The 13310-nt window shown below is 42.5% G+C and overlaps 1 protein-coding gene across 1 annotated transcript in view; it reads left to right on the forward strand.

Annotated features, from left to right (window-relative positions):
- The window catches only part of ANTXR1 (anthrax toxin receptor 1), a 206992-nt gene that overhangs the window by 113532 nt on the left and 80150 nt on the right, over positions 1-13310 (forward strand). Inside the window, exon 13 of the mRNA XM_004691474.2 lies at positions 9068-9163. Within this exon, the coding sequence (XP_004691531.1) occupies positions 9068-9163 (96 nt within the window). The remainder of the gene's footprint in view (positions 1-9067; positions 9164-13310) is intronic.

Below are 13310 nucleotides of genomic sequence, written 5' to 3' on the forward strand. Positions count from 1 at the left end.
AAAAAAAAAAATACAGACAGGATGGAGAGGTAAATTAGATAATCACCAAGCCTGCTTCCAGAAACAGAATATATAAAACTAGGAGACAGAATTTTGTCTATGGGCTTGCCTATCCAGACTCTCAGCAGCAATAAAATGACTTAAATTTCTTTTTTCAAAATAAAACTTGCCTGTGCTCTGCCAGTTTTGTCTGGGCAGGAAACAGAGCTCAGACCAGCTGCTTAGGATGATTCTAAATTCCACTTCAGAGCACAGGAATGTGACACCTCCCAAGCATCATCCCCTGCTCTGGGAGGGAGGGAATTTGCCTGGTGCAGAGGGGGACACAACCATAGTGGGGAGTCTGCCAGCCTCCCTTTGCAAGAATGGGGACCGGGGCTGGAGGTCCTCTTTCTTAGCCAATTCATAAGTATTGAAAACCAGTGTTACCACAATAACTAGTCAACTTGTCAGCACAGTCCTAACCCTTTCATCTCGTTGCACATTTCTTCTTACCTGGATGGCCTCTTTGGTGTTGAGATCAACCGTGCAGGTGACTGAGGTTCTAAGGTCACAGACCAGAAGGTCTCATTACCTTGAGGATTTTGCTGACAGTGCTTCAAAGACAACTCATCACTACCAGAGATGGAGGACCAGGGATAGGGGTGGTGGGGGGAAGAATGGAAGAGCCTCAGGCCATAGCACACTCGCTGTCTGGTCTTGGAGCGCCCTGTGCACTATCATTTATCAGTGAATCCAAGAAATAGCATCAGTTTTTAAGGAATTGTAATGGGTCTTCAGCTATTTTCCTGTTACACATTTTGCAGTTTTTTAAGGAACCTACTAAGTTATTCTTTAATGTTAAACATATAAAAGATGGCCTAACCATGTGTTAAGATTCAGAATCTGCTACAGCTGGTAGAATTATAGCAAACCAACCATGTGCCAAGGGGGGTGCTCATCACAACCTTTGTTGATAATTCAAGGATACTGTTGTCAAAATGTAACAGTTACAATTGCCAGGACCCAGTCTAACTTAAGTGAAAATAGCAACTGGAAGTCACTATAGTGGAGACAGTAAAGTATATAAACAAATGGAAATGAGAGCCAAAAATCATATATGAAAGCCTCATATTGCTTTAATTATTGAGGACTAGAGCCTAGGACTGAGTGTGGAAGTCCACGGGTAGGGAACTGAAATTCAGAATTAAATAGATTTACCAGCTTCGTTTCAGATATGGGGCCTGTTTGGGGAAGACTGATTGCCAGGGACGGACTTAATAGGGAAGCTAATGAAGCTTATGTTTTAGCAATCTTCATTTGAAAGAGTCCCTGCCAGACTCTTGTAAAGGTGTGTGAGGGATTCCTTACAATTATGCATTTGCATTTTTACTTTATTTCCCTTAAAGGGGTCTCCCAAAGTGTGTAAATTCAGGTCCCACAAAACCTGCTGGCACAGAGCAGAAGAGGGCACCCCTGCTCCCTGTGTGCAGCACATTCTGGAGAAAAAGAGAACAGATCCCACATGCTGTGGACACTAGTCTCATTTCCTGAATGAGTGAAATGGAAAAGAAAGACCTAGGTTTGCACACATGGGGTGCCCTCCACATGAAAGGATAATAAGCAAGAACACCCCTCCTTAATTGAGACATTTGTTTTTTAAATTATGCTTATTGAGGTAACACTGATTTGCAACACTGTCTATATTATCACATTATGCCCACCACCAGAACACCTATAATCTTCCACCATAATCCACTGAGCCCCCTTTTACCTTTGCTCCTGCTTAACCAAGGCAGTTATCCAGGCTGAAGTGAAGACATTTCAATGGTTGTCACATAACCACACCCTACAGGCAGCAAGCGGAATCCCCGTGCAAACCCAACTTTGAGATAGGATTTCACAGTTACTTGAACAGAATTTCCCCCTTGTCCACTAGTTCCTCTCAGTTTTATTCTCCTCCCTTTATCATGCCAACCCACAAAAAAAACAGAAAGGAGCAGCCTTGCCTAATACTGCAGGGTCCAGGCCTCTTACAATCAAAACACAGACAGCCAGACCCCCAGCCCCTGTATCCCATACTGTGTCAAAAATCCAAAATTATCTAGAAACCTACCAAGTAAGAGATGCTTTCATTATTCAAGTGCCTAAATCTATACCCTTGAAAACAATGCCTCCTTGTCTTCAAAGAGATGCCCTCATTTTACTAGCAGGGAACAAAAGAAATTAAAAGCCTTGCTGCTGGGGTTTAGCCTTTCAGGTCATCCTGACCAGGAACTCCCTGGGAATTCAGCTTATCCTCCCTCTGATTTAATATTACACATCTGCATGTTAAATAGCAGCCCCTGCGTATACTCCAGCTTTCAATGGGAGAAAGAAGGCATAAAATCTTTGTTGGGGGGCGGGGAGAGATCATTTCCTCCAAAGTGAAAGATACACCACCTTAGGCTACTTGCTATACCAGGGACTTCTTTTCAGCTCTAAGTCATACACCATAGGACCCCACCCAAAAGTTTAAAAATTAAAGGCCCACACTGATGTTTTACACTTAAGTTTTCACTTTTTAAAAAGGAATAAGAATTCAATGTGTGTTGATATTTAGTGTATTAGGGGAAAAAACAATGTAGAAATCAATCTTTGGTTCTTCATCTACTGCTTTTTTTCCTTCTGAAATCTCTTTCCACATTTCTGTGAGTTACATGCAGGAGCTACCTAGAAGAACAGGCATCAGTGACAGATTTTTCTGGGCAAGTCAGTCTTGCCCTAACTTGGCGTCATAAAATCAGGTCCATTCAGATTCCTACTTCAGGGTCTCCCACCTAGATGAGGACTCTCCAGCAGAGAGCCTGGCATGGGCACACGTCTGCTTCCAGGCCTAGCAGTGGGCTCAGGATGAACTTTTGAGTTTCACAAGTCACCTTGTCCTGCCAGCCCACAGCCCAGGCAGGCACATTTCCATGAGAGGTGCCACTGATTCATGACCCCACTCAGTCCCGTGGTAATGGCCTAAAAGTTGTCTCCAGTCCTGGTCACTCTGTGCCCCGGTAAAGGGGGAGAGCCGAGGTAGAGCCCACGCACATGTCCTGAGTCAGACTGAGAATAGTGGTCAGCCCAGGACCCCCCAGGACTCCTATTCAGGAAGCAGCTTTCAGACACAGATGGTGGTTAGCAAGAGGTGTGCCAACAGACAGTGAACCATGACACAGGATGGCAGTCAGAGGCCAGACCCCAAGGAGTCAAAGCAGATTATACCTGAGCAGGAGAATAAAGCACAAAGCAGAGCCAGTTTCTATGGTCCCCAAGCTACCCTGTGTGGGCTCTAGAACTCTACACATGTCTCCCCTCTGACAGAGCCTGCTAGTTGGCACCTGAGGGTGTTTCATCAAGGGTCTTGATGAAGATACAAAAAGACTGTTTTAGAAGAACTAAACTAATTTCATGAATGAGGAAAATACCATCTGCCAAACAATGCAAAGGTGTACCACATACTTGATACCTATTCAGTAGGTAATGTAGAGCCACCCTTATGTGAGTTATCAGTGTCTTTCACATGGTTATTGACTGAAACTCAAGCTGAACAGAAGGGAAGGGAGGCTCTGCTGTGGTCTCTAGCCCTTTCTAACTTTACTCTGAAGTATACTTTTCACACACACCACATGCTGATCCACATTGGACCATGTGCGGGAACTTCCATTGAGCCAGACAGCTTACAAACATAGTCTCAGACTCTCATGCATTTGATTGAAGTTCAGACTTTACGGTACACATCTCTCAAGTGAATTTTTATAAATCTGGTGTTACAGTGTAGGAGGGGGAAAAGTTCAAAATCAGAGCTGGAGCCCACACATATGTCCTGAGTAAGACTGTAAGACAGTAAGATCGTAAGGGTTTAAATTCCAGTTTTGCAGTATTAAAATTGTGGGCAGATAGCCCAAAAATAGATGACTGGATCAAGAAGATGTGGCACATTTACACAATGGACTATAACTCAGCAATCAAAAAGGATAAACACATGCCATTCACAGCAACATGGGTGGTGCTGGAAGGGATCATGCTCAGCAAAATAAGCTAGAAAGAAAAAGAAAAATATCAAGTGGTCTCACCAATAGGAGGAATGTAGAGAAAACAAAAAAGGGATCAGAAAAAAAAAAAGTAAAAATCAAAATCATCAGGCAACTATAGATCAGAGAGACATTCTGTGGGGGAGGAGGGGGGAGAAAGACCAGGACAGGAGTGGGGAGAGCACAGGGACTATGGTGATGGTGCAGGGGTGAACCGGTGGGGACAATTTCATGGTAAATCATACCTTGTACAAAAATGATGGATGATGTAATGAATTTTTTTTAAAGATTTATTTACTTATGCATACAGAACTGGGGTACAGGCCAGAGGTGCAGGGGCTGTGAGAGGATTCACCAGAGACAGAGTGGGGAACAGAACAGGCAGACTGATGAAGTACACTGCTGAGGGGAGCAGCAGGCAGGTCAGGAGAGGTCTGCCATGCCATGTGGTCACCTCCAGGGCAGGGATTGAACTCATGCTGAAGTGGCTGTAGCTTCTTAGTGCTGTGCCACCAGGGAGGGCCATGAAGAATATATTTTTAAAAATTAAAGAATAGAATTGTGTACATATAAATATAAATTTAGTCCACAAATGATATGTGTAGGAACATGGGTAAGTCACACACTTTAACTGAATCTGCAGAAAGAGGCTAACAGTTCCCACAACAGAATTGCTTTCACAAGACTCATTTAAGGGAATGAGATAATGCCTAACTGGCACTTAACAAGGTAAAAAGAACAGAGAGAGCAATAGTCCACTACTGATCACCTGGTCTGCTATTATCAATAAAATTACTATTGAACACATCCATGGAAATTCAAGAGCTTCAGAAGGAGTCAGCCTGTAAAATATCATCTTAAAAGAATGGGGCAAAATTGAAGCAGCCCTCCCCCTAGACCTTTAATACCCAATCACTCCCCCATTCAGGTTTCCACTCTACAGTGTCAACAGTATTTGCTTTCCAAGAGAATCCAGTTCCAGTACCCCTGAGGTAAAGACACACTGGTCCCCCCTCGGGTAAAGATACTGAGTGCTCCCCACAAAGAGGCTTTTGCTCCCCTGGCACTTCCTGACCCCATGGTTTTGTGTTCCCCCATTCTGCACAGGAATGCCAAGCTCTCCTTGGCCCTACAGGGTGAGAGCTTGTATCACTTCCTTTATAAAGTACTAGTTCCCAGGGTCTCTATTCTTGGCTCCTGCTTAGAGTATTAATCTGCTAGTTAAACCTATGATTTGTGGAGCCAAACTGCCCAAATTTAAATCTTTTTTCCATCAATCCTTGAAAGCTGACCATAGATCTGTGACTTTCATAAGGATAGGGAGGCTGAAAGAAGGAAGAGAGATTGGGATGTGGGAAAACCACAGTAGACTGTGATGGAGGACTATGTGTGCTTCGGTGGTGCAAGTGCTAACCTGAATGTCCCTGAGGGTGGCAAATCCTATAAGGTCAAAACACTAGTAACAATGTAAAATTTCCATAACAATTAAGAAATAAATGAATAAATAGATAAGTTTTTAAAAAGTAAAATAATATAATAAAAAATAAATAAGCAAATAAGTCTTGTTTTTTTCCCCATTGACTTCAGGCAAGTTCTTCACCTGTTCTTGCCTTCAGTATATGGAAAAAAAAATAATGAATTCCTAAAGTTAGTGAGAATTAAATGAGCATATGGAGAGCAAGTTAGTATATGGAGTAGTTCCTGGCATACAGTAGGTACTCATATATTAGCTATAATAGTAACTATCATCATCATTATTATTGCACCAAAGGAAAGTTTTTGGAAAATAAAATGTTTTGCTTACTGCCTGGCACAGCAGAGTTGCAGGTTGGACAGCCTCCTGCTCATGGTTAGTTAGGTCTATATCTCCCTCAGCAGCTCCTGAGCACCTGCCTTCTGTGTAACTGATCCAGATCGCTGAGGTCTGCTCAGTGGGCACAGAAAAGACTTTCAGTAAATATTTACTGAATTAAGACATGAATGAACTCCCAAGATGGCACTTAAATGTTGTCTTCTCCTTAAACTTCAGTTTACAGACTAAATTTATCAAAAATTCATGCCTTTTATTTAAGGATGATTCTTTGACCTGGGGTTATAATGGTTGCTGGAAATTCTTGAAAACCAGACAGTGCATTTAGGGGCTTTATGGGGGACTGTCTCCAGAGCAAAGTTCCCCTGGAGGGGCTGCCTCCAGGCATTTCCACTCCCACTTCCCCAAGACCTCCTACTGAGACCCACAATGGCCTCTGCTACTGAAAATTGTGTCCCAGTCCTGCTGGAGAAAACTCAGAGGTATTTTTTGTCAGAATCCAGTAAATCTCCCCCGTCAAAGCTTCCTCTGCCCCTTCATGGACTGGTTCTTCACACTCCCCACTTTCAGGAAACCTCCTTCCAGAAGGAAGTACAAAATTTTCTTCATAATAAATCAGCCTTCTGCTTCAATTCCTCTATGTAAAATAAAAAATAGAATCAGACAGGAAATAAAATATAATATGTATAAATGTGGCTTATCGTCTTTACTAAATTATAACTCAGTACTGAAAGAATTCTGTTTTATAAGCCTTTCAGTAGCCAAAACCATATCCTAGTACAAATAGATTTATGACCTAAAATGCCCACCATGTTTGTTTTTATGGGGAAGTAGAGGGAGAGTGAGCTACAGCTCAATGTTGATGAGATGAATTTCATCATAATTGCCCAGCCAAGTCTGTTTGCTTCTTATAGCTCGTTCAGTCCTCACATTGACTTGCTGAGGCAGGTGATCACCATGTTTGGGGCATGGAATCTAGCGGCTAGGAAATCAAGAGGGCTGTCCTTGAATAACAGGTTTTGAAAATATGTGCTTTCTTTGTGTCACCACTGAGACTACAGCTCTCAGACATAGCTCATGCATCAGTGTTGGGCGGAGAGTAAATGTTGTGGCTTCAGAAGCTTCCTCTGTACCACGGTCACGTCCATCTGTTGACCCCTGTGCTTTATCCCCACCCACTGCCCTGGGTTTCCCAGCCCCGCACCTGCACTTATGAGGCTGAAGCTCCTTTGGGGATAGTCTGACATTCCAGGTCTTGGCTTGGTGGGAGCTAGGGTATTTAACTCCCTGGCTTTTTGGTCAAAGACTGCCTTTAAACAGCTTCCAACATCCCCTCACCCTTTGCTCCCCACCCCACTGGAGCACTCGGAGTAGGAGTGAGTCTTGTCCCAGATCTGCCATTAACTGCTGTATTACTCTGGACAGCCCACCAACTGTCTCTTCCCAACCCTGCTCCTCTGTAACAAGGATGGGGGAGTTTTGAGGATCTGATCTTTCTATGAACAGTCTCCCCTGAAGACACATTCAGCAAGGAGGAGAGGGTGTTGTTTCAGGAGAGTCACAACATTCTGTCTACTTCAACCCATCTATGTACCCCACTGGCCACTGGACCCTGGGTAAGAACCCCAGGCCAGGTGAGCTCTGACACCTGGGGCACATGCTAAATGTAGATTTAAAATAAAAACTCCAGCAAGTTATTTGCTCATTATGAAATGGTTTTGAAAAAAGGGAAAATAATGGCCCTCCCTGGTGGCGCAGCAGGTTAAAGCACAGCACTAAGAAGCTAAAGTCACTTCAACATGAGTTTGATCCCCGCCCCAGCAGTGACCCACATGGCGCGGCAGACCTTTCCTGACCTACCCGCTGCTCCTCTCAGCAGTGTATTTCATCAGTCGGCCTGTTCTGTCCGTCCCCCTCTGTCTCTCGTGAATCCTCTCACCCCACCCCCCCCCTGCACCTCTGGCCTGTATCTCAGTTCTGTATGCATAAATCAAATGAATCTTTTTTTAAAAAGGGGGAGGGGGAATGCGTATTTTAAAGAAAGAAGAAAATTACCATAAGCTCACTATCAGTTTCTCATTCACTCTGGAGATATATACAGATATAGATATGCATCTCCAGTCATTGTATTAGGAATGTTTTCTCATGTCCTTTAATATTTGAAAACATAATGTCTACATAATTACATCATTGTTCTGTATATATATTGTTAGTTATTCCCTAATTGTTAAATATTTAAGTTGTTTTTTATGGTATAATGAGGAAGAAGAGGAGGAGCAAACACACCTGATTGTTTTCTTGGCCTACAAGTAGACTTGTTAGCTTTGCTCAGAAGGAGCACCAATGACAATCAATGCCAACGCAATATACCCTTTCCCCCTTCAGTCCCAGAGAGTTGTATCCATTTGCATTCCAATAACAGTTAGGGAGGAAAGGGATAGTTGGAAGTAAAAGCTTCTGGGAACCAGTAGCTTCAGAATGTTGATACCTAGTGGAATCTCTGTTTGCTAAAAGTAAATGACATCTCAGGGCATAGCAACAGAGCCTATTTTCAGGAATGGCCTAGGCATGTTTTCAAGTGGGTATAATTCATCTTGGGTACCTGTCTCATTTGATCTGACTGCGGTGCTGACTCAGTCACCATACTCCTCCCGCCCTGGCTCAGAGCAGCTGCTCCCTGGAATGCAACTGCCTTTTATCTTATCCTGAGGTTGGGCTCTAGACTTTCCACCCACAGCAAGGTAAACTGTTTACCTGCACCTATGTGAAAAGATTCAGGGGAACAGGCTGAAGACTGAGTAGAGTGGTCCTCTCCTTAGTGCAGCCCAGGTAAGGGAGGAACAGCAGATCCAGAGAGTCACCAGAAAGGTGGCAGGTTAGAGGCACATGGGAGTGGTAGACTACCTCAGCGCCCACTTGCATGTACAGCCACTTGGTGTCCCATGCAGCTTTGATTTCTTCAGAATGTTGCTCAAAGAGCCTCACTGAAAAGATAAATCCATTTCTGTTGAATATAAAGTATGTTGGCTGGAATGCTGGGCAGACTTCCATCCACTTGTTTGGCACTCTGTGCTCTTGTCTGGGGTCTTAACTCTGCATGTTGGGGATAGGAGTGTGGAAGGGGGAGACCACAGGTGTTGCCCCCACCCCAGGTTCCCATCATGGCTGCACACATGGCCTGCCCTATAGCTAACTACCCTCTCTCTTGGCCCCACAGTCTGATGGCTCCATCCTGGCCATTGCCCTGCTGATCCTGTTCCTGCTGCTGGCCCTGGCTCTCCTGTGGTGGTTCTGGCCACTCTGCTGTACTGTGGTAAGTATAATCTGCTCCTCCACTCAGGCTTCCAACTACTCAAAACAAGGGTGTTATGAAGTTACTGTAATCACAAGACAATAATCTTGTAAAGACTGAAGACAAATCTTGCATTGTTTATACAATTTATACAAAATTCACATAAATTAATATTGATCCATGTCACCACAAGTCATTCAGAGAAAATATGGATTGAGTGAGATTTCCTATAGGTATTTTGGGTAGGGAAACAGGGATGACCCTTCTGTTTCTGGTGCTTAGGAAGGACCCACAGAATGCTATACCTGATGAGAGTTATCTAACATATATAAATATAAAAGTGTGTATATATGGTATGTATGTATATGTGCACACACACACATACACACACACATTGAGTTGCCCAGCTGATGCTCTTCCATGCTCTTCCAACACTACCCAGGTCTTAGCGAAAACTTTGCCCATCTTAAAGAGTGCCTTGGGACTCTTTATAAAAACAAAAAGAGGCGCCATACATATATGGGCCACATATATAATCCTGTGTTCCCTCCACTCTTCTTAGCATTTAGGCTACAAGGACAATAGGAACCTGTCTCTTCTCTATCCTTGTCATCACAGGACTCCTGTCAGTGTCTCCAAATAGCTTAGGGTTAGACTCACTTGCATTACCTGAAATGCTGGTATATTAATTGCTATCCCTAGCACCTAGACTAAAAAAATAGGAAAAGCCCAAAGTAATAGCCAAATAGAAAAACAAATAGTGTCACATGTTCAGTTCTATCACATGTCTTTCTGTTAAGCACAATCAGTGTGCACTATAAAGTTAAGGGGAGCTTGAAGTGAATGCTAGTCTGCCTCCACACTTTTTCCCACGCCCTATACCACAGTATTCTCCTACAGTGTCTGGTCAGGGAGAACAGACGGCCAGCCTTGCCAGGCAAAATTTGGTCTTCATTTCATCCCAGAAACTCCAGCATTCAGGACACAGTACCAGGACACAAGTATCTGTGTAGCACTGACCTAAGTGAAGATGCAGAGAGCACTAGACTTGGAGGAGATATAGGCTCAGAATGACATTTTTAAAATGTGTCAAATGAATGAGATGAGAATTCAGCTAGGATGCGGATCCATGTGGCAAGGACTTCAAGAGAGACACAGACTTACACCAGCAGAAGCTCTGAGTATCGACAGAAAGAGATGACTTGTAGCAGACAGAAGTGTGTGTATGCGCAGAGAGGGACTCAGATGGACACAAGCTCAGATCAACTCATGCAATCCAGACACAACTGGTTTTACCAAGATTTTAAACATGTTCTTACCACAGCAGCCCCAAGTGTTAAATGTTATTCTAAATACTACTAGCTGTTCAACCATTTTATTTTAAGAGCCGGAAAAAAAGAAACTTGTGAGTCAGAGTGCTTTCTGTGGTGACTCAAAAACAAGGACATTTTCAAGAGTAGAATTCTGGGGAAAAACAAAAACCTGACATATACTCTTAAGAAAAAATGAGAGGGCCCTCCCTGGTGGCGCAGCGGATTAAAGCCCAGCACTGAGAAGCTAAAGCCACTTCCGCATGAGTTTGATTCCCACCTGCCCTGGAGGTGACCACATGGCATGGCAGACCTCTCCTGACCCACCCGCTGCTCCCCTCAGCAGTGTACTTCGTCGATCTGCCTGTCCTGCTCCCCACTCTGTCTCTGGTGAAGCCTCTCACCACCCCTGAGCCTCTGGCCTGTACCCCAGTTCTGTATGCACAAATAAATAAATCTTTAAAAAAGAAAAAATGAGGATACATGGTGGTGGGAGGAGGTGGTGACAGCAGATCCCTAACACCAGGGTTTCTATTATAGAAGGTCTCACCTTGTCATTCAGTTCCTTGGATTATTAAAAGTCCTCTCTGGATGGGGACAGCTAGAAACAAAAGAACCAGTGCTCCACCACTTACTGGCTATGTTTTTAGGAAGTTTCTTCACTTCTCAGTGCTCATTTGGATTATGAGAACTATAAAAGCACTGATTTCATAGACTGATGGTAAGAAATAAAGGATATATAGTACTTAGAACAGCACTTAGCACACATGCTGCTGCTGAAAATTAATAGCAGTGAAAATAGTGGGAGTAATAGAGTAAAAATATGTCTATTAGTTTTAAATAGTATGCCTAAGTAGTAGATTGTAAAATAGTATAGTAGCCTGTAATAAATTATGATTCTGTATGACATACAATTTATATTGATGAGAAATGTTTTTATCCCTGCTTCATGGAGACATAATTGACATATAACATTGTATTAGTCCAAGGTCTACAGTATAATGATTTGATATAATATACAGTATGAAGTCATCACAGTGAGTTCAATTAACATCTATCACCTCACATTGTTATTGTTTTTTCCTCATGATGAAAACTTTAAGATCTGCTCTCATAGAAACTTCTAAATATAAAATACAGTATCATTAACTGTAGTTGTCATGCTACATACTACATCCTCAGAATGTAATTATTTTATAACTGCAAAAACGTTTGCAGCTTTTTTAACCATCTTCAGGAAATTCCTCCAATTCTAGCAATCAAAAACCTGATCTCTGTTTCTGAGAGTTTTTTTTACATTTCACATATAAGTATGAACTGCCTAACCTATTTCACTGCCCTCAAAGTCCATCCATGCAAATAGTATGATTTCCTTCTTTTGTGTGTGTGTGTGTGTGTGTGAGTATACATGTATGTTGTGTCAATTTAGCTTTATCCATATCCATTAATGGACACTAGGTTGGTTCCATGTCTTGGTTATGGTGAGTAATGCTTACCATATGCAGTGAACATGGGGTGCAGATACTTATTTGAAATAGTTATTTTATTTCCTTTGAACAAATACAAAGAGGTGAGATAACTAGCTCATATGGTATTCTATTTTTATTTTAATTTCCATACTGTTTTTCATGGCAGCTGTACTAACTTATTCCCACTAACAGTGCACATGGGTTTCTTTTCTCCCTATCCTCACCAGCACTTGTTAGTTCTTGTTTTTGATGATAGCCATTCCAACAGGTGTAAAGTCAGATCTCACTGTGGTTTTGATTTACAGGGAAATGTCTCTTAATTAATGTCTTGCATTATTGGGAGCAGTGTCACCCAAGGTCAGATTGTTTTGCAATATTCAAAATATTTTTCAATGACTTTATCTTGTTAAGTACATGTAGCTTTAGAAGATAATCAAATGTGGTCTGATTTTGTAAGTCCTGAAAGATTTCTTGATAAGGGAAAATCTTAAAGATTAATTTTCCTGTTGCTGATGCCTGTGAAATTGCACCACCCTTGTTTCTAAAATGTAACCAGAGCTCTAATACTTAGTATTTCCCCCAAAACTACTTGTTGGTCACTTGCGTCTTGATGAGGGATGAGACTGTGAGGGAGACAAGAGAAAGACATGTGTAACCCTCCCCCCACGTGCACACACATATTACACCACACACTAGGATCCTGGTTCAGTGGATGCAGTGAGAATACCAGTTCTCAGATTAGCAAGTGGCATCCTTATAAATGAAGGAACTGAAACCTCCTACTGTCACTCTCCGCCCTGCCCAAAGATGGTAAATAGCCTGGTGCCACAATTGCTTCTCAATGATGGAAAAAGCCAGAAAGTAAAAAGTACCTTCAAAATATGTAGTACATGAGGTTTGTCTACTGGAAGGACAGGAACCTAACTTGCTATGTGCTACAATAAAGAGCATTTTAAAATATAACAATTACTATGACCAGGCCAGGAATAGGGGTTACTGCCATGCCTGCCCTCTTCCACAGAATCACCTTGCTTCCTGTCGGTCCCATTTGGAAGGACAAACCTAATGAACGAGAGTAAATGGTGCTACCCATGGCATTTTGGTTTCCCTAAAAGATTTCACTACAACCTGGGCTCTTATCTCCCAATTAGATAGAAATGGGTCAACTCATTGCTGACATAGAAGAGTATGATCTAAGAGAAATACTGGCCAGATCCAAATATTGGGCCAGTGTTTTCAAACTTGGCCGACAGCATCCCCAGGTAAACTCTTGGCTTCTAAAATTCCTACATGAATTGTCACAAAAGCAACCACAATGAAAGAGAAAGTGGCACTGGACTGCGTATCCTGGGCTTACTTGGGATTTTCAAAAAGAAATTTATATTTTAC

This window comes from Condylura cristata, unplaced genomic scaffold, assembly GCF_000260355.1.
Source record: "Condylura cristata isolate star-nosed mole 26May11 unplaced genomic scaffold, ConCri1.0 scaffold00031, whole genome shotgun sequence".
Lineage (NCBI taxonomy): Eukaryota > Metazoa > Chordata > Mammalia > Eulipotyphla > Talpidae > Condylura > Condylura cristata.